The sequence below is a fragment of the Ochotona curzoniae genome, unplaced genomic scaffold, assembly GCF_017591425.1.
Source record: "Ochotona curzoniae isolate NIBS_2020 unplaced genomic scaffold, NIBS_Ocur_1.0 contig_605, whole genome shotgun sequence".
Taxonomy (NCBI): Eukaryota; Metazoa; Chordata; class Mammalia; order Lagomorpha; family Ochotonidae; genus Ochotona; species Ochotona curzoniae.
Window position 1 is genome coordinate 1,856,200 of NW_024466491.1, and position 24,810 is coordinate 1,881,009.

The window sequence follows — 24,810 nt, forward strand, 5'->3', positions numbered from 1 at the left end:
GCCCCCGCCCTCCCTCCCTCGGAAAGTGCATTTCTTAGTGTGCAACGGGGGAGGGGAGGGGGTCCCCCGGGCGGGGCCTCCCATGCCGGCTGGGGGTGGCAATTGCATAGAACAGGGCAGGCGGGAGGATGGAGAGCCTCGGTCCCCGGGGACAGAGAGCGCAGAGAGGAGAGAGAGGTGGTCAGAGCGAGCGGGCAGGCCGGATCACCCCACCCCCGCGATCGGGTCTCCCCAGGCCCCCTCGGCTGCCCGACCCCCTGCCCTCCAGCACCATCGCGCGAGCCGCCACGGGGGCCCAGGAGAGGCGGCCCGGCCGGGCGGAGCTCACCTGGGCCTGGCGGGGGCGCGCGGCGCGGCAGGTGCAGGAGGGACCGAGTTCGAGCGCCGCGCCCGCGCCTTCCGCCTTCTCGGCGGGGGGTGGGGGGTCTGCGCCGCGCCCCCTCCCACGGGGGATCTCTCCGGTTCCTCCTGCGTCCGTGTGGCTGTTTTGTCTTTTCGGCCGGGCTGGGAGGTGACAGGGCTCTTCTTGCTCGCTCTAGTTTTCCACCGACAGAGTGGCGTGGGGGAGGGGGCGCTGGCTGGGGTGCCCCCTGGGATTCCTTGGGTGATGACAAGGGGCGTTGGGTGGGGGGGCGAGGACCTTCGCTATCCCAGGTACCAGGACTGCGCGGGTCCGAGGGAGGAGAGAGATGGAGAAAGACAGAGTGGTCAGGCTCGGGCGCCGTCCCGGCCGCCCCCACCCTCTCCCTGCCCCGGGCTCTGCCTCCTGCACCAGGCTGCCCAACCTGGGGGTGCTGGGGGGCCCCCACCCCGTGACCAGCGGACGCGTCTGCGTGGACCCCTCGCCCAGGCTGCAAGGGGACGAGGAGCGCCGAGGTTCTGCCGGGCCCACGGTGCCACCCCAGCCCCGAGGGTCCTGCCCGCACCCCCTGGTCTCCCCAGGAGAAGGGGGGGCACCCTGTTTCAGAGAAGGGGAGACGCGGGCGCGGACCTGGGCACGGAGCAGACTGCGGCGGGTGGCTCTCCCTCCCCGGGCTTGGAGTGGGACACAGGCATGTGGCCCCCTACGCGCACACACTCCCCACCACGCACGGGGCGTCCGGGCGCACGGGGCGTCCGGGGGGCGCTCCCGCCCACCAGGCAAGTCCCCGGCCATCCCGCCGAGGAAGTGCGAGCTCCCAGCCCCCACCCTGCAGCCAAGTTCACGTTCGTCCTGGCCATTACCTCATGTCTGGTTTCCGCTGGCAACCAGACAGGCCCTGGGCGTGACCCTCCCCCACGGTGGACAGGCTCCCCCGGCCCTCGGGGGGCTCTGGGCACGTGACCCGGGCAGGTGTCAGGGCCGGGGCGCGGGGTGCAGCCCACGTGGCAGGCCCAGGTCGGGGGGGGGGCTCAGGGTGGGGCGGGGGGCGCAGACAGGCGAGACGCCCCCACGGGGGAGTGGAATCAATCAGTATTGATCGGTGGTGGGGGCTGGGAGAAGGAAGGAGAGAGGGCGGGGCGCCAGGAATAACAGTCAGAGGCAGGAAGTGCTGACGGAGGCGGAATGGCAGCGAGGGGCCTGCGGGCGGTTTCCTCCCTCCCTGCTCTTCACTCTGCAGGCCTCCCCTCCCTCTACCGCGGCGTGGCTGCCCAGGCCCCGGCCGTGGGGGCGGGCTCCCTCTCCCCCTGCCTGGCCGGCCCTGCACGTCCACTGCTGTGTCCAAGCTGGGTCCCCACTTGAGGCCGGGGTTGGGGGGTGGGGGGCACTGCAAGGGGCATGGGGAGGGGGGCGTAGGGGCCGGGCCAACGCCCCGGGGGGCTTCTGTTAGCTTGACTTTACCTACAGAAGCACCCAGGGGAGCAAGCTCCCGGCCCCCGGCGGGAGGGGCAGAGGCCACGGCAGCTCCACCGGCCCTGGCTGGGCCCCTTCTCCCTGGGACGCCCCCAGAGGCCGGGGCTGGGGGTGGGCTGGGCTGGGGTGCAGCCCTGGCCTCGCCCCCAGCCCCGGCCTCGCCCCCCTGGCCCCTGCTGTCTGGGCCGGGTTTGCTGGCAGGGTAAGGAGGGTATGTGTGGGGGGGAGGTTCCGGCGGCCACGCTGTGTGGCTCTGGGCAGACGCCCTTGCCTCTCTGGGTCTCAGCAGCCCCCGGCTCTGGCCGGCAAGCTCTGGGGCCCTGCCCCCCCGCCCCCCCAGCGGCCGGCCTCTCGGCCCCTACCTGTGCCTGAACACCGCCCGCAGAATCCCTTGTTGCTAATCCCACAAAGGAACGGTTTGCAGGGGACGTGTCGGGCGTAGAGTAGGCTGCGGGGAGGAGAGACACCGAGAGCCCGTTAGCAGCCAGGCCCAGAGAGGCTGTGCGCTGCCCAGGGTCACACAGCCGGCCCTCCCCGGGAAGCTGGCCGCCATGAATTATGCAGCGGCTTTCACCGCGGCCGGCCTCGCCTCTCGCCGTGGCATAGCCCGCGCTACCCGCGGGCCCGCATCAATTATTGAGGGCATTTATTTATTAATTCTCCTCCTGCAGAGGGCGTGTGGGGGGGTGTAGTCTCCAGGCCTCTCTCACTTTACTCTCGCCCGCTGCTTTTTGTCAGCACCAAGTGGCTCCCCGAGTGGGAGTAGTGGGGCAGCCACACTGGGGGGACCCTGCGGTTAACGGGAGGGGGGGGTCTCTGTTCACTGTGCAGCTATTGAGTGCCTACTGTAGCCCAGGGCCTGGGCAGAGCCCTGGCCGCCTGCGTCGGCGTCTCCCCGGGATCCTGGTGGCCTCCCCACTTTACCGTGCTCACGCCGTCACCGCCTCATTCAAGCCCGCGAGGCGCAGGGTCGGGACCCGTCAGGCCAAGCTCAGACGGGCAGGCCCATGCCCAAGGTCACACAGGAGGCCAGGACGTCTGTCCTGACAGGACGGAGTAAGAGACCCAGACAGAAAAGTCTAGAAGGGGTGGAGGTGGGGGGCTTCCAGGGTCAGGGGTGGGCATGGGGCGCTGGGATTGGAGCCGTCCCAGGAACGCAGGTCCCCACGTCCCAACCAACTCCCTGCGCATTCCCCCCCGGGGGGAAGTGACAGATGCCAGGCCCTGGTGGGAGACCCGGCCGGGGCTCGTGGTTCCAGCCTGCCCCGCGCAGCCACCCGGACCGGTGGAGGGCCCTCTCCCGCTCTCGCCCTGTCGGCTCAATCACCCACAGCTGAAGCATGTGGTGGCCACCCCAGGGCACGGGCCACCACAGCGTTTCCCCTGGGAGTCAGGCATGGAGGTCGGCCCGCACCTTGTCCCGAACCTGGGGCCAGCACAGGTCTCGCGTCCACCGGGGTATACACCGCAGCCCCCTGCCCAGGACCCAGCCAGGCCGGCCAGGAAGCAGGGGTGGGAGAGGTGTGAGGCTGCAGGAGCTGTCCCCACTGTGGGGACACAGAGAGCCACGGCTAGGAGGCCCATCTGGGGTGGCTGGTAAGGGACTAGGGCGCTGGCAGGGCCACAAGGTTGGGCAGCCTGACACTGGCCACAGCAGAAATCAGCAGGGACCCCATCGCACCTCACCCCATCTCCCTCTCCTGTCCTAACCCATGTAGCCCTCCGTGACCTTGCCATGTGGCCCCGTGAGCCTTGCAGTGTGGACAGGCTGCACGTACGGCAAAGCCCAGGTTGTTCTGGCAGGTTCTGCGGCGCGCACTTACCGGGCCCGGCTGCTGGCTGGCCGGATCGCAGGCCAGCGAGACGAGATCTTTGAGCGGGTCCTGAGGGTTGAGATGAGGCGGGTAGCGAATGGCCGTGTGGGGGAAGTAGGTGGAGGCCGTCTGGGGCAGAATGGATGTGGTGGGGAAGTGCAGGGCCGAGGACGGGTGGGGGCTGCGGGCGATGCCTGCAGGGATGGCAGGGAGAGGCGGTCAGGGGGGGTCTGCCCGTGCCCGGGGTGGGGTGGGGTGGGGTGGTGGGCACAGGAACCTCCCATCCGGGTGACCGCTCCGCAGGCAGGGGCTGAGCAGTGTGAGAAAGTGGGGGAGGGAGCGCCCATCCGTCAGGGCTGGCATGCAGGTGCCCCCTCCAGAGCCCTCACCGCTGTGCACCGCGATCACCGGCCGGTGGTGCTGCGTAAAGCTGGAGAGACGGGGCGAGTCCTGGGGCGACGGGCTGTGAAAGGGCGACTTGTCCATCTCGGTCTTCTTCACCGGCGAAGAGATACCTGTGTAGGGGCAGGTGCCGGGGTCAGGGCCTGCCCAGCACCCCCGGGGATTGGTGCCAGGGTTGGGGCCCGCCCACCGCGCACCAGAAGTTCCCATTAGCGTCCCCATGTGTGACACCATCCCCTGTACTCCCTACCCAGGCAGGCAGCCTCCTGGGGCACCTGCTGCGGTGGGATCTTCTGCCCCCCACCCCGACCCCAGGCAGGGGTCGCAGTGTACACCTACCCCAGGACACCCCACCCTGCGCAGGTGCCAGCCAGGTTTAAAAGCTGAGATACCACAAGGGCAATGGGTGTGTTCACCCCTGGGCATCTCCCTGTGCTGGCATGGGGCCATTGGGTATTGCCCAGTCTGCCAGCCTTGGGGTTTCCTAGAGACTTGGAAAGGGAGTTGAGGGGCCCTAAAGGGGATGGAAGCTAGGTTGGCCCTACACAGCCCACGTGCATGTGGCTGTGTGTGCATGTGGGCCGTGTGTGTGTGGACATGGGCCGTATGTGTGGACATGGTCTGTGTGTGTGCATGTGTGCCATGTGTGTGCATATAGGCTGTGTGTACATGGGCTGTATGTGTGCATGTGGGCCATATGTATGTACGCGGTCTATGCCTGTACATGTGGGCCATGTGTGTACATGGTCTATGTTTGTGCATCTGAGCCATGTGTGTGCATATGAGCTGTGTGTATATGGGCCATATGTGTGTACATTGGCTGTGCATTCATACATGGGCCATATGTGTGTGCATGGGCTGTGTGTATGTAGGCTGTGTGTGTACACGTGGAGTGTGCATTTGCACACAGGCTGTGTGTACGTGGGTCGTATGTGTACACTGGCTGCATGTGCACGGGCCATGTGTGTATGTGTGCATGTATGTGGATCGTGTGTGTACGTGGGCACTGTGCATGCATGGGTGTGTACTGGGACCATGGGCGGCGTGTATGTACATGGGCCATAGGTGTGTATGTGTGTGCATATGGGTGTGTGTGCACATAGGTCGTGTATCTGTGTGCATGTGGGCTGTGTGTGCATGTGTGCACTGGGCTGTGGGTGTGTGTGTGCACATGGGCCGTGTATCTGTGTATACGTGGGCCGTGTGCGCATGTGTGCACATGGGCCGTGTATCTGTGTGCACTGGGCTCTGTGTGTGTGTGCACCCCATGCATCTCCCTACGCTGGCATGGGGCCTGCAGAAATCGGCACAGTGGGGAGGAGTCGCTGGGCTCGTGGGGGGCTCCGCCTGGGGTAGAGCACCCCCCAACCTGGGCACCCTGGGGACGGCTCTGTGGGAGCCACAGCACCCACAGGTGTCTGCAGCAGGCATTTCACAGCCCCCGGGCAATGTTGGTGGCTCAGGATTAGAGGATGGGGTCACAGGGCATGGCCATCCAGCTCCCAGCTCCCCTTCCTGTCTGCGGGGCACCCCGGGGAGCCCAGGCCCCCCCAGGAGCCTGGCGGGAACTCTGCAGGGCAGGGAGCGGGGAGGGCTGCCCAGGGCCACACCAGGGGCGCTTTCCCTGGGTGTGTGCGCGGCACGCAGGGTTCCGCGCCAGCTCCTCCACGTCCCCTGCGCCGGACACCCTGGGTGAGGTACACACACGTCCTCCCGCTTCCCAGTGTCCGCCTCACGGACACGGCGCCTCAGCCCACGGGAACCACAGCTCCCAGGAAGCCTCGCGGCCCCAGACCCGCTCCAGGCACCCGGCGCCCGCGCAGGGCCTGCCGGGACCTGTAGTTCCGGCCTCGGGGACGCACGCCCGCCCCACCTCCTTCCATGTCCTCCGTCCAGTTGCGGCTGCTACTCGTGGGCGAGTTGGGCGAGGTGTAGTAGTCGCCGCCGGGGCTCGTGTCCACGTCGTCCTCCATCGAGCCGGATTTGTGCCGCTTGCTCCTGGGGGGGGGCGGGGCGGGGGAGGGAAGCGGCGGCCGGTTACCACGGAGACGCCAACTTCCGGCTCGGGGTGGGGCGAGCTTCCGGCCAGGTCGGGGAACAGCCGTTTCCGCCGCCCCCGGTTCCCAGGGAGGACAGCCGGGGTCCACGCGGGATCAGCTCGCTCCCCCGGGCCTGTCGGCCTGCGATCTCGGGGTGCCGGGGCGCTGGCACGTACCCGCTGGAGGAGGTGCTGGGGAGCGTCCGTCGCACGCCCGTGCCGGCCGGGTTCAGGTCGTAGGCCAGGTGCCCCTGCAGCTCCCCCAGAGAGAAGTTGGGGCCTGTCCCGGTGACCACGGGAGCTGCAGGGAGGGACAGCGGGGCGCTCAGGGCCAGCCCGGGGTGCGCCCCCAAAGCGCAGAGACCCCGCAGTGAGCAGAGCAGTGGGCACGGCCAGGCAGAGGCCATTCAGATCCCAAGGCGGGAGGAAATGGGGTGCAGGGGTCTCCAGCAGGTCCACAGGGATGGACGGGGCGGGGGTGCCTGCAAGGAGCGTGTGTGTGCGCGCACCCAGGAGGGAGCTGTGTGTGTGTGTCCCCAGGACCCGGTGCAGCACGGGCTGTGTGTGTGTGTGTGTGTGTGTCCCCAGGACCCGGTGCAGCATGGGGCTGTATGTATGTGTGCGTGTGTGTGTGTGTGTCCCCAGGACCCGGTGCAGCATGGGGCTGTGTGTGTGTGTGTGTGTGTGTGTGTGTGTGTCCAGGACCCGGTGCAGCATGGGGCTGTGTGTGTGTGTGTGTGTGTGTGTGTGTCCTCAGGACCTGGTGCAGCACGGGCTGTGTGTGTGTGTGTATGTCCCCAGGACCTGGTGCAGCACGGGATTGTGCGTTCAGGGAGGTCCCCTGATACTCACTGCGCGACACCTGGATGAGCTCAGTGACGCTGAACACGCCGGAGGTGATGAAACTCTCCTGGAAGTCAGTGGTGTCTGCAGGGGAGAGGGAGGGGCCCGTGAGGGGCTGCCGGGCGCTTGGGCCCTTCTGGGGGACAGCCCCAGGACAGCAGGGCCCTGGGCCAGCTGTGCCCTGAGGCAGCCGGACATGGGGCAGGGCATGGGCAGGCCCCTCCACACAGGCAGGCCAGGGTGACAACCCCACATGGGAGGGGTTGGTAACAATGACGGGTGACCACACAGGCCACACTATAGGTCAGACGTCCAGCAAGGAATGAGTGGACGCAGCGTGGACCCCACGCCTGGAGGCTGGAGGAGGTAGGGCAGGTGAGGACACCCCACTCAGGGGACACTGACAGGGGAGTCCCAGGGACAGGGAGGGGATGTGTGCACAGGAGGTGATGGAATGTTCTGGAATGGAGCCTCAGGTCAGCATGGGATGCCATTTGTCAGGGTGCACCTGCATGGTTCCAGCCCCTCGTGCCCACGTGTCCCCTGTGCTTCTACAGTTCGTTTGGTCAGTCAGACCAGCAGGGGCCAGAGCTGTCCTGGGCTGCAGCAGGGGCAGTAGGATTAGGCTGGCAGTCAGCAGGGTCTGGGGGCAGCCTGGACTGCAGGGGACCAATGGCCAGGACCCACATCTGTGGCCCTGCAGGGCCAATATCCTGCTCAGGGTAGGAGGGGGACCCACGCATGTGGCCCGGGTGGGCCCAGCGCCCTGCTCAGGGTAGGCGAGAGACCCACACCTGTGGGCCTGGTGGGCCCAGCGCCTTGCTGGGAGGAGGGGAACCCAAGCCTGGGGCCCCGGGCAGGCCCAGTGCTCTGTTCAGGCCACAGCCCTATGGCGCCCTGGACAGCAAAGGAAGTGGTAGTGGTCATTTCCTGCTGGCCGCACCCCTCTGGGTTTCCTGTTTGTGCAGTGGCTGAGAGGGACTCCCTGGTCAGCACAGACCACCTCCTGGAAGGCGTGGTCAGCTGCTCCTGTCTCCAGGTTCAGCATCCTACTCCCCGAGGCTCCTCCCCCTGCCCTGAAGTTCCATCCCTTACCTGTCCCTCTCCCAGGCCCCGCCCCTGTCCCTCTCCCAGGCCCCACCCCTCAAGGCTCCTCCTCCTGTCCCTCTCCCAGGCCCCGCCCCTGTCAATCTCCCAGGCCCCGCCCCTCTCCCCAGACTCCTCCCCCTGTCAATCTCCAGATCCCGCCTCGTCCCTCTCCCTGGCTCCTCCCCCTGTCAATCTCCCAGGCCCCGCCCCCTGTCCTCAGACTCCTGCCCTGTCAATCCCTCAGGCCCCGCCCCGTCCTCAGACTCCTGCCCTGTCAATCCCCCAGGCCCCGCCCCGTCCCCTCCAGCCCCGCCTCTGCTCCTCCTAAGCTGTGGGGTCCGCCCCTCAGACTCACCCAGCGTGACCGGCTTGCTGTCCTCCTGGTCGGTCCCCATGCCTGCCCGGGGGCTGCCACTCTGCTCTGTGTCTGCAGGGGAAGGGGAGACAGGGGTGACCAGCCGCTCCCGGGTGGGAAGGGCACCATGGCGCCACAGGGCCATCTCACAGACGCGGGCGGGGGACAGTGGACCTGGCCCTGGGCCTCAGTGCCAGCAGCCCCAAGTGATGCTGCGCCCTGCCCCCACCCCCATCTTATCTAAAAATACCGGGCTCCTTGGCTGCAAGCGGGCGCCGGGCAGCAGACGCTGAGCTCAGCGCTTTTTGTTAGGCGGCCTGGGGCCGGGGGCAGGGGGCAGGGCAGGGCCCACCTCCAGGGAGCACCCCCCCCCGCTCCCCCACCCAGCAGCGAGGGGTTTTGGGGGGGGACCTGATGTGAGTGCAGCGTCACGGGGGCGTCCACTGGGTCACTCCCCAAACGCTGGTAACCATGGGGGCTGGGCCAGCCGCAGCCAACAGCGGGGGGCTGCACCCGTGACTCCCCTGTGGCTGGCAGGGCCCAAGTGCCTGAGCCACCCTGCACCCCACTCCATCCCCCGCCGGGTAGGTGAGTGGGGAGCCAGTGTGGGAACCTGAGCCGGCCCCAAACACCTGACCCCGTGATCCCATCTCAGAGACAGTGGGGTGGGGGGGAAGTGAGGGTGAGAATGGTGGCCGGGTCCTGGTGTCCCCAGGCGTGCAGGTCCAGCCCTCATGCCCCGAGCAAAGGGGCAGTCCTCGCTGTCCAGCGTGGCCCACTGGGCTCGGGGCATCCTGGGCAGTGGCCGCGGGGAGCGTGCCCGGCTCGGCCCTGAGCCCTGTCGCTGCTCCCAGGCAGGGCAGCCAGCGGCCCCTTGAGCTGGCCAGTCCTGCTTGGAGTGCCTCGAGGCTGGGCACGGCTGGCTGCCCCACTGGGGAAGGACCCAGCCTGGGCAGCCGGCCGCTCGGGCACGGGAAGCCAGCATCCACCAGGCCTCGGCAGGCAGTGGCGCCCAGCTGGCCCCCGCCTGCGCCAGCCAGAGCGAGCAGCATGGAATCAGATGGGCACCCAGTCATCCCCTTGGGTCATCCTGGCCTCACGGCTCCCGTCCAGCAGGCAGGCTTGCCCCTCCACCCCCACCCCTGTACCTGCCAAGGGGGCCGCGGCCGACAGGAACTCAAGTGTGGCTTGGCCGGCCTGCCTGGCTCTCACTGTCACCTTGCTGCTACAACGTGACGTATGCAGGACCCTGGCCCCCTAGCTCTGCCCGCTGCAGCTAGGAGCCCATACTCACAGCTCTCTTATGCTGTGCCCTGGGGGGACAGTCACCCCAGCCTGAGCTGCACTTCCTGGGTGGTGACCGCGTGGGGTGTCAGGGGAAGGTTCAAGTCCTGCTCTGGCATGCCCTGGGTGGTGCTGTGAGAGCCCCCCCCCTACACTTGGGGGGTCCCTGGACACCCACCCCCAACACTGGAGACCAGGATGGAAGCTCCTAAGTCAGTGGATAGAAGATTCTGATTTTCAAGTAAAATATAAGACCATCACATAGAAACAAAAGCCCACTTTGTGGGGGTGTGCTGGGAGGGGAGGGGGACCCTACCCTGACCTGGGGCCCCACTGCCCTTGCTAGCCAGCAGGAATGCAGCTGATTTTATAAATTACTTTTTTGGGTCGTCTTGAGAGTTACAAGGTGAAGGAGACCAGCATGGGGGCGCAGCACAGAGGGGCCGTATGTCGCCCCAGCCCTCAGCTGCAGCCTCATGGCTTCCGGAAAAGGCTCTGGAAGCAGATGGGTCCGAGCACTTGGGGGGGGCAGTCCAGGGATGTCCACCACGGGTCTCCAAACACAGGGTTCCCCCGGCAGCTGGGCCAGGACCCCCCCTCCCCACGTACCCCTTCCGGCCCCAGCCAAAGCCAAGCCCTCGGGTTCCGGCCGTCGCAGGCCTCTTTAATGTATTGATGTGTCGGAAAGGCACAGAGACAGGGGCATCTGGGTCGAGGCCAGGCCAAAAGCTAGAGTCCATCCGAGTCGTCGCCCCGGTGGGGGGACGGGGTGCCCGACCTGGGGCGTCCCCGCTATCTTTTACGTCATGAGCAAAGAGCTGCAGGGGAAATGGAGCAGCTCGGATTCGAACTGCTGTACCGCCTGGGATGCCGGCGTGGCAAGCGTCCACGTGACCGGGGGGGGGGGACTGGCCCTGGCCAGCTTCCGGAGAGGATCCCGCCCACTTGGCCTTGGTCCTCCAACTGTCCGAGCCCCTGCCCCTGTGCCCACGGGGGACCCCTCCACCGGGGCTGCTCCTGGGGCGGGTGGGGTGGGCTGCATGGACAAGCCCCGGACGCGTAGCCCTCCGTGCACCGCTGCCTCGGCCTCCCAGGCCCCCAGGCCGCCGTCTGCAGCTCCTCTCCCCGCCCGGGCGGCCTGGGCTCCAGCCAGCAGCTCCGAGTCACTGTCAGAGTGTCCCTCCCCTCCCACGCGGCTCCGTGGCCTGGGCCCGGGCCCTGCGCGCTCGCTCGCCCGTGGACACTCGGGCCAGCGGGCCAGGGTCGAGGCGGCGCGCAGGCCCCGGGGCCAGGGCGGGGGCGCAGCGCGGCCTCCTCGGCTCCCCGACCCACACCGGCCCCCGGGGGGCAGCCCCGGGGTCCCTGTCCCGTGCGCGCTGCCCACGCCGGGGAGTCCGGCCGGCGCGTGGACACACAACGCACGGCCCGGCCCGGCCCCGGGGGGAGGCCACGCCGCCCCCGTGACATCACCACCAGGCGGCCATTTTCTCGCCTCTTCTCTCCCTCTCTCCGCCTCTCCACCCTCCCCCATCCCCCCCCAGTTCCAGATGCTTCTCTGGGCCCCGGGGCGGCCATTTTGTGCGCTCGGGAGCAGCGCCTGGCACGGGGCCCCGGGAGCCGAGCCCACCCAGCCAGCCGCCCCTGCTGCGCCCGGGGGAGGCGGGCGGGAGTCCCCGCCGAGGGCTTTCGGGGCGCCCCGCCACAGGAGAGGAAGGAAGCACGAAGGGGAACCCTCCCGGCGCGCGCCCCGCCCCGCGCGAGCGTGTCCGCCGCGGGGGAGGGGTGGCTTAAAATAACCCGCTTGTTTACACGGCGCGCGCGGTTCCTGGCCGCCGCCGCCGCCTTCCCGGGGGAGGACGCGGCCGCCGGAAGTGCCCGGGGCGCGGGTGGGCGCGGGGGGCCACCCCTCCCCGCCGCCGCCGCTTCCTTCCGAGGCCAGCCCGGAAGGCGGGAGCGAGCTGGGCAGGCGGCCCGGGCCAGGCCTGCCTCCCCGGGGACGGCGCGCGCTCCTCCGCAGCCGGGGGTGCCCAGGGAGGGCGGAGCTGCCACCCTGACGGGGCCTGGCATGCAGTAGGCGCATACTAAATGCTGGGCAGGAAAAAAAGACTCGGAGGGGGTTGTCTACGCCACGTGGAGGACCCGGGGCCGGTGTGTGTGTGTGTGTGGGTCGCCACCCAGGCTGTACCCCTGGGGTGCCCCAGGATCCCCATGGCCAAGCCTGGAGGATGTGCGTGCTACGGGGCAGTAAGGCCCAGCGGCAGCGATCCAGGCGCCTCCTGCTCACAGCTCGGAGGGTCACAGGGAGCTTGCACCCGCACACACATGCCATGCCCCAAGTGGACCTGGGGGTGCAGGCAGGCACCCCTGTAAGCCCTCCTCGCCCCGCGAGCGCCGCCTCTCCCTTATGTAAGTGCCCGGCCGCCCTTACACAAGCCGCTTACATAAGGCGGCCGAGCACTGGGCCTGTCCATCGGGCAGCAGCCCGCCCAGGGCCGCTCGGTGGCATGACCACCTCTGACATGGCCCGGTATGCAGCAGGCGCTCTATGTATGCATGTGCGCTGGCGGGCCCAGCTTGGAGGAGATGCTCTATAATTCCCTCCAGCAGCCTGCCAGAGGCCTTGTGGCTGCTGGACACTGCGCCATGAGGGAGCTGCAGCCTTACAGGGGGAACTGAGGCGAGGCGGGAGGGGGCGGCTATTTCAAGGTGCAGCCCAACACCCCTCCCCAGCACAGGGGCACCCCCTTTTCTCATCCCGCCTTCCCTTTGGGGCGCTGGCCCTTTAAGGGAGCTGGCTGCCCAGGCTTGTCCCCGGGTGACCCCAAGGGGCGGGTGTGGCCAGGAACAAGGGGCTCTTTCAGCTGCCTGCTGCCAGCCCACGGGCAGGGAGGGGCCTGGCTAGGCCTGCAGGGGTGGGAGCCCCGACTCCAGGAGACCCTACCTTCCTCGGGACTGAGCCGCACCTGCTGGCCGCCAGGACACAGTCCTGGATGGGGACGAGGCCAGCAGGGGTCAGGCCTGCGGCTGTGCCCTGGGCTGCGTGGGCAGCCCCTTGGCATGCGTGAGAGTACACTTTCACTCGCCTGTGTCCCCAGCCCCCTCCATCCCAGTTCCTCCCAGCCCCATAGCACCAGTGGGGACCCTCCCACACACAAGGAAGCCCCGGGCTACCAAAATCTGTGGGAAATTTTCTGGAACATTCTCAGCACAGGTGTGCAGTCTCAACACGCCCAATCTATGGAATGTTCTAGAACCCACTGGGAGTTCTAAGTGTGTGCTGCAGACACAGCGCCTCCCGGGGGCTCCTGTGGAGCAGCGCACATGTCCTGGTGGGGACACCTCAAAGTGTGAACCCACCACATTGTGGTCATGCCAGGTTTCTGGCCTCAAGCTTCTAGAACCTTCTTCCCTCAAGGGCCTGCCCTGGTACTCCTGAGGCCAGCTGATGACCATGCGGAGGGTCCCTGGCCTACTCCTTCCCCTTTTGGCGCCTCGGGTCCCCAGGTGCCCCATGTTATATCCACACACCTGTCATGGTCACCCGTGACTTGCACACACCCAGCTGGACAGAGAGGGGCTGACCTGGCAGCTGTCCGGAGCTGCCCTTAGCTGCCCCTTGACTCCTGGGCCTGGGGCCAGTATGGCAACTGCTGCCCGCCGCAATGATGGCAGCTGCAGGTACAGCGTAACACCCCAACAGTGGCGCCAGGGGAAGTGCCCTGGGGACAGGTGGCTGGGCATCCATGGGGCTGGAGGTGCCTTTGCCGCCCTGGCTGTTCGTGTCATTGGCATCTTGAGCCATCCTGGGGTCCTGCTGGGGGTCTGCAGGGGAGTGGTCCTGCCGGAGCCTCCATGTGGGAGCTAGGGAGCTGGAGGTAGGATTTGAACCCGGCCCTGTGGCATGAGATGCATGTGTAATGGGCTGACTGATCTGGGCAGGTGAGGGCCAGGCTGACGGAAACGGGGTCCAGAGTGGGACGGCTAGGATGTGGGGGGGCCACGTCACCTGCTCCTGCTTGCTGTGCTTGTAGCTGCAGCCTGCCCGAGTCACGTGTTTTTATGGCATCGTGATGCACCACCTCACTATTTAGCATGAACAGCAAAGAGCAGCAACATAAAAAGCTGCGGTGAAATGAAGACTCTAAAACTCGCCGTGGGAGCAGCTGGGCAGCCCCACCTCTGCCCGCACACCCCGTCCACTTCCCCTCTCTCTCTGGGCCCTGCAGGGGGCGTGCCCGCTCCCTGAGCACAGTCCAGGGTCCCCCCCCCCCCCAGGCCGAACTGATGGAATCCCTACCCGCCCTTTTTAAACTGGAAGAGCAGATTGACAAAGAAAGGTCTTCCATCTACTGTTTCACTCTCCAAATGGCCACCACAGTCAGAGCTGAGCCAATCCGAAAGTCAGGAGCCAGGAGCTTCTTCCGGGTCTCCCACACCGGTGCAGGGTCCCCAAGGCTTTGGGCCGTCCTCCACTGCTTTGCCAGGCCACAGGCAGGGAGCTGGAGGGGAAGTGGAGCAGCCGGGAGATGAACCAGTGCCTCCATGTTGCCGGTGCTTAAAGGGGGAGGATTAGCCAGCTGCGCCATCTCACTGAGCCTGGAATCCATGTTAGGACAAGTCGCTCTGAGAACCGAGGACGGGCACATTCCAGGATGTTTGGCTCTTGGTACACATGGTCTTAATGCAGAGCCACCCACTCTGTTAAAATCACCCCATGTTGGCCGGCGCTGTGGTGTAGCACATAAAGCTCCGATTGTAACGCTGGCATCCCCTGTGGGTGCCAGTTCGAGTCCCGGCTGCTCCATTTCCCATCCAGCTCCCTGTTGATGCGCTTGGGGCAGCCACGGAAGGCGGCCAAGGTGCTTGGGGGAGACCCGGATGGAGCACCTCGCTCTGCTCTGGTCATTGCATCCACTTGGGGAGTGAGCCAACACATGAAGGGCCTCTATCCCCATCTCCCCCTTTTTCTGCCTGTCAGATAAATGAATAGATAGTTTAAATCACCTCATTGTACCAGGCAGGAAGCAGGCAGTCAGGCCAGCGGAGTTCTTTGCCGAAGGCCACACGGCTGGCAGGGGAGGGCACGGTACCCGGACTTAGCCGCTCCTGGCACGACACTCAGCCCTCGTGGGCAGCCCACCTGCTACCCACACTGTGCCCCCTGCCCCTCCCTCCATTGCTGCCCTAGGCCCGGGGGCTGCCGTGGGGTTATAAATACACCTCAGCTGGTGTCTGGGTGCACAGCCGGATGGATAGGTCAACGGGGGGCTGGCACACCTGGTCATCTAGCCTGGGGAGGGTGCCAGGGTGTCCCCAGGAGCCCCTTGGCCACTGGGCAGTGGATGACCCAGCAGGCTCGGGGGCACTGTGCAGTCTGCCCCTGCTCTGGCACAGACCAGAGAGGTCACACAGTGAGGCCGGAGCAGGGCAGGGCTTGCAGCAGGCCAGGGCGTGCCAGCCCGTCTTCCTTCTCCAGTGGCTGGCTCACTCCCTTCTTTAGGCCACCAAGGCCTGCTTCTCACTGGGTCCCGCCTCCTCTGGGGTGTGGCCCCTGTTGCATTCTTTACTTGCTTTTTTTTTTTTTTTTTTTTTGCTGGAGTTTTAAGGATTCCTGCTGTGTGATCCTGGGCCAGTGGCTGGCCTCTCTGGCTCTGTCTGCCAGCCAGGAGCAGGTCTTGCTACAATGTTGCTGTGAGAGCAGACCTGATGGGCATGCGCAGGCCTGAACTGGCATGGCTGCCGCCTGCCTTGCTGCTCTCCTACCCCCCACCCCCTGTTGCATGGTGGACCACCCCCACTGCCCAGGCCGTCTCGTTCTTCCTGCCACCCTCCTCGGGGTCAGACCCCCTGCCCACATCTCCACTCGGGGCGCTGGCCCGCGGCGGCCTCAGCAGATGGCCACCATCTGGGCCGCCGGTGCGGGCAGGCAGGCGGGCTGGCAGCTGCCGGGGCGGGCTTGGCAGCCCCTCCCCCCAGCCCTGGCATGGTGCCCGCCCGCGCCTCGGGTTTCTCAGGCTGCCGCGAGGGGGTGGGGCGGCCCGGTTGGGCTGTGGCCCAGGGCAGGCAGCCTGACTCTTGGGGCCTGGGGTCCCACTCCCCCCCTCACGGGGGAGTCCTCGTGCCCCCAGCCTTGCTCCCTGCACAGTGGCCTCCGGGCCTTTGCACTGCCTCACCCCAGGGCTCCTCGCCAACGCACAAGTTCCCTCATTAACTGAACCCCATGGCTGGCTTTGCCCTCTCCCCCACATCCTCCAGGCCCCTGTGGCCACAGGACACTACCTTGATGCCGCCTGGGGCAGCCACATTCTGCCCTGATAGCTCCACCAGGTCATACCAACTGATCTGGGGATCACACTGGGGGACTTGGGGGCCAAGGTTCCCCAGTAGGGCACAGCGCCCTGTACAGCTGCAGCCCCAGGAGTCGGGGGGCTGGGGAAGATGGCAGCTCTGAGGAGGCAGCTCCATCTGATGCTGAGGCCAGGGCTGGCCAGGGGTTCACATAAGCCTGTCCTCCACCCTGTGACTGTCCCTCAGCTGCTGTCCACTGGAGCTATACGGTTCTGGGGGTACTTCCCCCACCCCCCAATGCTCCTGGAGTGCCCAGCCCAGCCAACACCTGCTGGTCCTACAGCCCTGGATGGAGGATGGGGAGGGTTCCTGGATGGGGGCCCTGGAGCAGGGGCTCTGCCTGGTGCCCAACCACACACGCCGTGTTGGTGTTGCCCGCAGCCTGTGGTGCTTTGCAGGGGCAGGGGCCATCTGTGATCATTTGCCAGTCATGGAGGACTCAGGGCCAGCAGGTATAACCCTACTGCCCCATCTTTAAAGTGGGAAAGAAATGCCAAGAGGCTCAAATGGCTAATCCCCCTTACAAGCACCAGCATTCCATTGGCATGCTGGTTCCTGTCCTGGCTGCTCCACTTCCCATCCAGCTCCCTGCCTGTGGCCTGGCAAAGCAGTGGAGGACGGCCCAAAGCCTTGGGACCCTGCACCGGAAGCTCCTGGCTCCTGACTTCGGATTGACTCAGCTCTGGACATGGCAGCCATCTGGGAAGTGAACCGGCCAACCAAATGTCATTCTTTCTGCCTCTCCTTCTCTCTATAAGTCTGCCTTTCCATTAAAAATAATTTTTTTTAAAAAAAGAAAGAAAAAGGGCCCGGCGCGGTGGCGCAGTGGTTAACGTCCTCGCCTTGCACGCCCGGGATCCCATATGGGCACCGGTTCTAATCCCGGCAGCCCTGCTTCCCTTCCAGCTCCCTGCCTGTGGCCTGGGAAAGCAGTCGAGGACAGCCCAAAGCTTTGGGACCCTGCACCCGCGTGGGAGACCCGGAAGAGGCTCCTGGCTTCGGATCGGCATAGCATCGGCCGTTGCGCTCACTTGGGGAGTGAATCATCGGATGGAAGATCTTCCTCTCTGTCTCTCCTCTCTGTATATCTGCCTTTCCAATAAATTAATAATAAAAATAAATCTTAAAAAAAAAATTTTAAAAAAAAGAAAGAAAAAGAGAGAGCGAGTTGTGTTGCCCTCAGAGTCGATCAGGCTTCAGCCGGTAGCTGGGACTCTGGAGGAGAAAGGAGGCTGGGGGCAGGGCTGGGCCTGGGAACGCCTGGTTCTCCACAGCGGGGCAGGCACAGAGGCCAGCCTGCACCTGCAGAGGCTGCAGGCGCCCGCATGGCAGTTCCCGGCTCCCTGCAGGGGGGCTGGGTTCTCTCCCCTCTCAGCGGTGGGGAAGAAAGAGATCTTCCATCCATTGGTTCACTCAAATGCTTGCAACCGGGCTGGAGCCAGGAGCCAGGAGCTGTGGGTCTGCCCCAGGGGGCAGGGGCCTCACCTGCATGCCTCCCAGCTACGCATGAGCAGGGAGCTGGCTGGGAAGTGGAGCAGCCAGGGTGCCCCCCCCCTCCTCCTGGGGGATGCCCTGCTAACCGCTGCCCAGGAGCTTCCCACTTCACAGAGCAAGAGGCCAGCGGTTGGCAGGCGGCTGGGGCCCGGAGGAGGGGCCGTGCATCAGGGATGGGAGGAGAGCCGTGCGGTCAGCCCCAGGCCGGGCTTCCCCTGGGGCCTGCAGCAGCACTGACCTTCGCGCAGCCCTCCTGCGGGGGTGCTGGGGCTGGACTTGAAGGTGTCTGGGGGAGGTCTGGGGGCCCGAGGGGCAGGGGAGGCGCCGGCGCCGGCTGATTGCCGGCAGAAAACTAGCTCTGAAAATGGTAGCAGCTCGGAGGCGGGGGCGGGAGCCCGGAGCCAGGCCCCGCATGGCGGCCGCGGCAGGCTCTGTCCAGCGGTGGGGGCGGGGCCGGAGTCAGGGCCAGGGCTCAAGGTCGGGCCTGGGAGGACTGGCGTGTGCAGCCGCAGCCTTCCCACCCCCCACCCCACTCCTGTCAGATTGCGCAAAGCCATCCATGTTCACACGTGCTCCAGGGTCTGTGTCCTGGGTGGGCGGGGGCGTGTGCTGTGTGCACACAATGGCGTCGCCAGCCAAGCGGCCTGGGGTGGACACCCTGCTCCTCCCGCTACTCCCCTCCCAGCCCCGCCAGGGCTGCATCAGATCCGTGTGCGTGTGTGCACGTGTGCGTGTGCACATGTGCTAGGGGGCAGAAACTGAATTTGGAATGCAAGATCCATTGCACAGACACCTGGCTCAGGCGCCAACCTGGAGCAGGTGGCACAAGCCCCACACCCAGGTCTCGGGGGGTGGGGTCGGCTCTCCTCTCCCTCCTCCCCCCACCCCGCACAGACCCCCAAGGCCCTGGACTCACCTGCACTCACCTGCCCCGCTCATGCCGCCCTCAGACCCCCACGATCACACGGGCTGTGCCCACGGACCTGTGCCATCTCCTGCACGTGGTGCCTTGCCACCCTCGGACCCCCTCTGGCCATCCGGTCCTTGCGGAGACCTCCGGGTGTCCCTCACACACCCCCTGGCCGCTCCGCCCGGCCCCGCCCGGCCCAGCCCTGCCCTGCCCCGCACACTCACCACGCTCTCGCACGAAGTAGGCCAGGTAGAGATCAAGCTCCTTGACGGCCACGCCGATGTGGTGGGGCTGCACGCAGAGCACGGGGTGGCCGCACTGCGCCGCCTTCACCAGGCGCTCGCCGTCTGTGCTCTCGAGCGGGATGCCCTTGAACAGGATGACCATGACCAGGTCCAGCCGCCACACCTTGTCGGCCTGGCGCAGGCAGTCGATGCGACGCATCTTGCCCTTCTGGTCAGGGTTGGAGAGCACGCAGCCCGGCGGCTTCTTGCCCGTGATGGCCAGCACGAAGTCCTCACGGCACTCGGGCCGGATGTCCTTGCGCAGCTTGGCCAACAGCCGGGATGCCCACTTCTGCTTGACCTCGGGCTTCTCGCCCAGCAGCTCGTCCTTCACCGCCCGTTCCTCATCCTTGGACATCCGTTTCTCGTGCTTCTTGAAGTACTTGCGCTTGCGCGCCTGCAGGTTGAACCAGGTGTAGGCGAAGGCGCGGACGTGCGGCAGCAGCGCCTCGATGAACGGGTGGAACTCATCCTAGGAGGACACAGAGACAGCGGGGCTCAGCGGGTGCCACCCCGTCCCCCAATGCCCGTGCAATGCCCGTGCCGGGCGCAGCCAGAGTCAGGAGCCACCGGCTGCTCCCCGGCATTGCCGTTAAGGGTTGCAGCTGACCTTAAACCCCTGGACTGGTGGTCCTGCATCTCCAGCGCGGAGCAGACTGCTGCAGAGGAGGACCCATTCTGCAGATGGGCAACCCCGAGTCCAGGGACCCGAGAGACCAAGGCCAGCGGACACGCGTAGGAAAGGACCACATGACCATGTGGTGGATCCCAATAAAATTTTATTGGCAGACAAAAGTATCAGGCGTCCAGGCCTGTGATATGCAAGTCTCCCTCCCCCTCCTCAGGGCAGGGCCAGGTATACAGTGGTGCTCAATATACACAGGAGAAAGCAGCCAGCTCTGTGTGCGAATGAAGAGTGAGAACAAGGGACTGCCCCAAGAGCTCCGCAGTCCAGGCAGAGAGGCTGGGGGGCGGGGGGGACGGCGGGAAGAGTGGGCGGTTCCACAGAGGGGCGGCCCACGCGCCCATCCTGCTGGCAACAACACTGAGACCAGGAGAAACGGGTGTAGCTGGCAGGGCTGGATTGGGGGGCAGGAGGAAGCTCCAACATGCGTGGGTCCCCCTGAGCTGCGGGTCCTCGTCTCCCCACATGCATCACTTCTGTGAGTGCTGCTGCTGGGGTCACCCCATCTTCCCAGCGGGTGGCACCCCCATTGGATGAGGTCTCCCCTACCAACCATCTTCGGCGGCTGTCGCCCCTTTCGCTTGATCTTAGCCAAAAGGCGGAGAAGTAATGTCACCCCCTTTGTCAGAGTAGCTGTGAGCAGATCCCCGATTTGCTTTTGGGGCCAGGGGTCAGTGCCCAACCCCTACATCACCCAGGCCTGGACACTCAGGGCACCTAACCTGCTCCAGCCCTTCTGGGCTCTGTCCACCCTGCCTGGAGCCACCTCCCAGCCGTGCCCGTGCAGCCTGACCCTGGAGATCTGGAAATAGCCCTGGGGCCTGCTGAGGCCAGGGTGGGGCGGGCAGGGCTCGGCAAGCACCCCCCTAGGCCACTGTCCCCAGCGTGCGTCACCAAGACAGCTGCCACCTCCAGGGTACCACCCAACCCAGGCCCCTGCCCCCACCTGGTCACTCGGACCCATGGTGGGTGGAGTTTGGGTTCAGGGTCCAGTGGGACGATTGGGAAGGGGCTAAAGCCCAGCCCCCAGCTATGTGCTTCCTGGGACTGTGGGGGGAGGGGTAACCATCCCCTCCTCCCCTTCCCGCTCTCGGCCCCGCCCCCTGTGCCCTCTTGGGGCAGGTCCCGGGGAGGCGGCCCTCCTCATCGCTGACCACTGACCCCGGGGGTCCTGACCACGAACAGCCTGCAGCCAGGCCCCATGCCCACCTGGGCCCTCAAGAGCTGATAACCAAGGCTGGCGGACATTGCCATCTTCTCACACTCCTGCATGCCCCACCGGACCCCTTCCCCGGGGTCCTCCTGGCCTGGCATAGAGCCTCAGCTCTGGGGATGGGCCCCCCAGTCACTCCTAGCCCCTGCTCCCTTCATGGTGCCTGCAGAGCACGCGGCTGGCCAGTGGGGGGCTCCCCCTCCACCCCAGACCTCTTGGGTGCACATGAAGCCCAGTCCTCCCCCTCAAATTCTCATTTACTCCTGGAGGACAGAGTCCACATTCACTCAGATTCACTCAGACATATGACAGGTCAGGGAATGTGGGAGACCCTAACTGGGTGCCCCCCCCAAGACTCATGTGTCCCCTGGTGGGCCAGTCAGGTTCAAGGTGTCCACTCCAAGCCATATGGCCAGGAGGGAGCTGAGCTGGCTCCCTGCACCCTGATGGCCCCTGAGGCCGCCCATCCCCTCCTCAGGCTCCCCCAGGTGAGGGAATAAAGGTGTCAAGAGAACTAGAAACCCAGCTCATGCTTCCATGCAACAGGTTCAGCAACAGCCACACCAGAGCATTTATTTGGCGCCAGGGATTGTACTGGGGGTAAGACAGGGCGGGCACAGTGAAGTCCCCAGGGCAGGAGGGAGGGACAACCCAGGGTTCCCCTTTGTCAATCACCAAACTGCCCCCCACAGTGATTATTAAGCACCCACTGTATACCAGGCCCAAGGAGGTGAGTCTGGCTCAGGGCAGCGGGTCTCCGACCTGGGGACCAGGTGAGGAAGCCCTCACCTGCGGCGATGGGGGGGTAGGAGGCTCTGGCAGCATTTCCAGTCCAGACAGGGAGGGAGGGAGGGAGGGAGGGAGGGAGGGAGATGGAGAAAGGAGCAGAGCGGGAGAGAACGCTGACTGGGCCAGAATCGCACATGGTGATTTACCGGGCGCCTGGCCCTACTAGAAGGCACTGTGGTGCAGTGTGGGGGGCGGGGATGGACATACCCGGGCCAGGGGGACACCACGCTCCAAGGGGAGCAACACCCAAGGCCACGGGAGGGGGCCCTGCGCACCCCGGGGCACCCCAGCCTCTCCCCGCAGCCGCTGGAGGACAGGCCGCCTGTCCGTCCAGGTGCGCTGGCCGGCCGAGGAATGCGGGAGGAGGGGCCGGGAGGCAGGCGCCGCCGAGGTGGCCCAGGCCCGGGGAGTCCTGCCTGCCGCAGCCAAGATGGATTTGGCCCCAAACCCGGAATAAGTAACGTGGCAGTGACGAGGACGGCCAGGGCGGGGCGGGGCGCTTCCCGCGGCAGGATTTATGGGGGCTCAAGCGCCCTGCACGGCTCCTCTTGGAAGGAAAAGTGAAAACCCCCAGGGGATGGGGGGTCCCAGGATCCTCCGGGGCCAGTGCCCGGCTTGGGGGGGAGGGGAGGGGTGGCACAGGGCGGGCTGGCACGGGAGGTGCAGGCGGATCAGCCAAAAGGAGCTATTTTAGGTTGCGCTCAGGTTGTAAAATTAGCCAGCCAAGGAGGGGGAGACAGAGAAGGAGAGACAGAGAAGGGAGAGACAGGGAGAGCCCAGAGCAGGGGGCAGAGGCCAAGGTGAAGGGACAGGCCCTTTCAGCCAGCTGCAGGCCCATGACAGGCTGCGGTGGGGGCGGGGACCCCCCTGCCCTATGCCCACCCTGGCCCAGGCGCGCAGGCGCGCTATCTCTCTCTCTCTCCTCCTTCCTCTCTCCCTCTCGCTCACTCGCACATGGCCACGCTGGACGGCTGTGACTCCTCCAGTTGCTACCTTTCCAACACCCACCATGAGCCCCTCTAGCTCCCAGGGTGACCGAGGCGCAGCCCCCCCGACCTAACCCATCGCCCGCTGGCGCCCAGGACCCAGGCCTTCCGACCTGGCGGCCCTGCTGGCCGGGGGGAATTCCAGCGCCAAAGGCGGCCTTCCCGATGAGGCTGGGGCGCAGGGGGCGGGCGCAGCGGAAGCCACCCAGGAGGCCCAGAGAGCCCACCAGGCCTGTCCGAGGTCACACAGCAGCCCCACCCCCAGTCCAGTGGGTCCGCCGGGAGGAGGCCCGCGCAGGGACAGGGGCTTGTCCAAGGTCACCCACGGGGGTGGGGGTGGGGGTGGTTGGGCCTCAGGCCTGTGGGAGGGGCTGCAGGAAGGCCACAGACCCCTGCCTCCCTCACCGCCCCCACCCCCAGCACCTGTGGAAGCCCCTCACATTCCTGCATGGGACCCCCTCCCCTCACAGTGGCCCAAGGACGCTCAGCAAGATCCAGATCCAGGGACAGGGCCTGCTACAGGGGTGGGGTGGGGTGAGAGATGGCGCCCCCTCCCCAGGCCATCCCCTCCCCCTGCCTGTGCCTAGGCCGTCGACGGTTGCACAAGGCTCAGTCCCAGGGCGGTCTGGGAGTGCGGCCAGGGGTGAGAGGCTGCGGGTTGGGGGCAGGGGCAGGTGTGCGGGGCGCAGGGAGCGGACAGGGCGGCCGGCCGCAGCGCCGCAGTGGCAAGGCCCCGAGCCGGACCCGCGCGCGCGCCCGCGGCCTCCGGCTCCTCCCCGCCCCGCAGCAGCGGCCACTCAGTCATCCACAATCGATGCGGCGGAGAAAAAAAGAAATGGGGGCTGGGGGGAGGGGGACATCGACGGGACCTCCCGGCGCCCACATACCCCCCTCGCCCCTCGCCCCTCGCCCCGGCCTCCAACTTCGCAGGCGCCCCCCTCCCCGCCCCGACGCACACGTGGGCCAGGGGTGGGGGGAGAGCGAGCAGCGGGCCTCGCGCTGCGGTGGGGGGGGGACACCACGCGGGGTCCCCGTTTATAGGGAGCTGGGGGGAGAGGGGTGAGCAGTGTTCAGCCAGAAACCTCTGCCTAGGGTGGGGTGCTTGGGGGACCAGGTCCAGGGTGCTGTCCTGCACCTGGCCCGGGTGGGGAGGGGGCAGAAGCGGCTAGCCAGAGCTCCAGGTCCGGGCTGGGAAGGCAGCCCCGGGGTGTGCGGGGTGTGCGGGTGGTGGATGGGACAGTCGAGGGGGGCTATGCGGAAATCTCTGGCGATCGTGGGGCCCACGGAGTGTCCAGCCCATCCCCCACCCGCCCCAGCCACGGGCTGGCTGCAGGCAAGAGGTGTCCTGGCTCCTTCCACCCAGAGTAGCCCGAGGGACGCGAGTGTCTTCTCCCCCACCCCCGCCTCGACACACGGCAGCACCCGGTCCCGCCTCTTGGGGTTTCAGTACCCCGGGGCCCCGGGGTGCTTGGGTGCGCGGGCCATACCTGGGTCAGGCAGAGCGGGGACGAATACATCCCGGGCGGGCGCGGCGGGAGGCGCAGGCGGCCGGAGCGGGCGGCGCGCGCGGGACTCACTGAGTCATTTTCCCGCCCCCCCTCCCGCCCCTCCCTCCTCTCTCCAGCGCCCGCCTCTCCCCCCCCTCCTGCCCCCTCTCTCCTCCGCCCGCTGGCAGCCTCTCCCCAATTTCTCTCCCCTCCTACCTCTCCGCATCCAACTTTCAAAGAAAGGAGGGAAAAAAAAAAAGCGCGAACGAGGCAACCGCGCGCCCCCCACCCTCCAGCACCCCGATCCCCGACGCGACCCCAGGTTCCTCGGAGACCTTGCCTCCCCCCTCAACCACCGCACACACATATACACTGGGGCAAACGGGCTGGGGGTGTCGCTGGATGGTTTTGGGGACCTGGGACAGATGGTCCCCCACCCCCCCCCATCTTGGAGCTGGCCTGGATGTGGCAGGACCCGAGCCAGGGGGGGCGGAGGGACAGAACGAAGTGACGTGCGCAGAGGCCGCCGGCGACTTTCCCCTTAAAGACGCACGACCCGGGCGGGCGGCAGGGCTCAGCGACCCTCGTACCCTCCCCGGCCCGGGGCCCCACGGAGCCCCCGAGCCCAAAATCACCACATCTCCGGGGCCGCCCACCTCTCCCTCGGCCAGGAGGAGTCCCAGAGGCTCCCTGGGGCCCTGCATTCCTGGGGGGAGGGTGGGGAGGCGTGGCCTCTACCACTTGGTGACCCCCAGCACCCCAAGAGGGTAGCTTCAGGAAGATGGGACCCCTGACTCCACAGAGGGGTCCTTCCCAGGAAGGAGGTGTCTGTGCCCATTGCACAGAGCCAGAAACTTGAGGTACCAGGCCACAGGCTCCCCAGGAACAAGCCCCCGCCTCTCCACCCCCCAGAGCTTGCTTGCTCCCCCTCCGCCTCCAGGCTCCCGCCCCCACC

The 24,810-nt window shown here is 66.6% G+C and overlaps 1 protein-coding gene across 1 annotated transcript; it reads right to left on the reverse strand.

Moving 5' to 3' along the window:
- Positions 1-333: 333 nt before the first annotated feature.
- Positions 334-23,950, reverse strand: NFIC (nuclear factor I C). The gene is made up of 9 exons (XM_040990479.1): positions 23,856-23,950; positions 18,636-19,167; positions 8,376-8,447; positions 6,941-7,015; positions 6,266-6,389; positions 5,924-6,048; positions 4,038-4,163; positions 3,658-3,842; positions 334-663 (listed from the first exon to the last, which is right to left on the reverse strand). The coding sequence occupies exons 1-9, from the start codon at positions 23,883-23,885 to the stop codon at positions 646-648; spliced, it is 1,287 nt and encodes a 428-aa protein (XP_040846413.1). The 5' UTR covers positions 23,886-23,950; the 3' UTR covers positions 334-645.
- Positions 23,951-24,810: the final 860 nt, after the last annotated feature.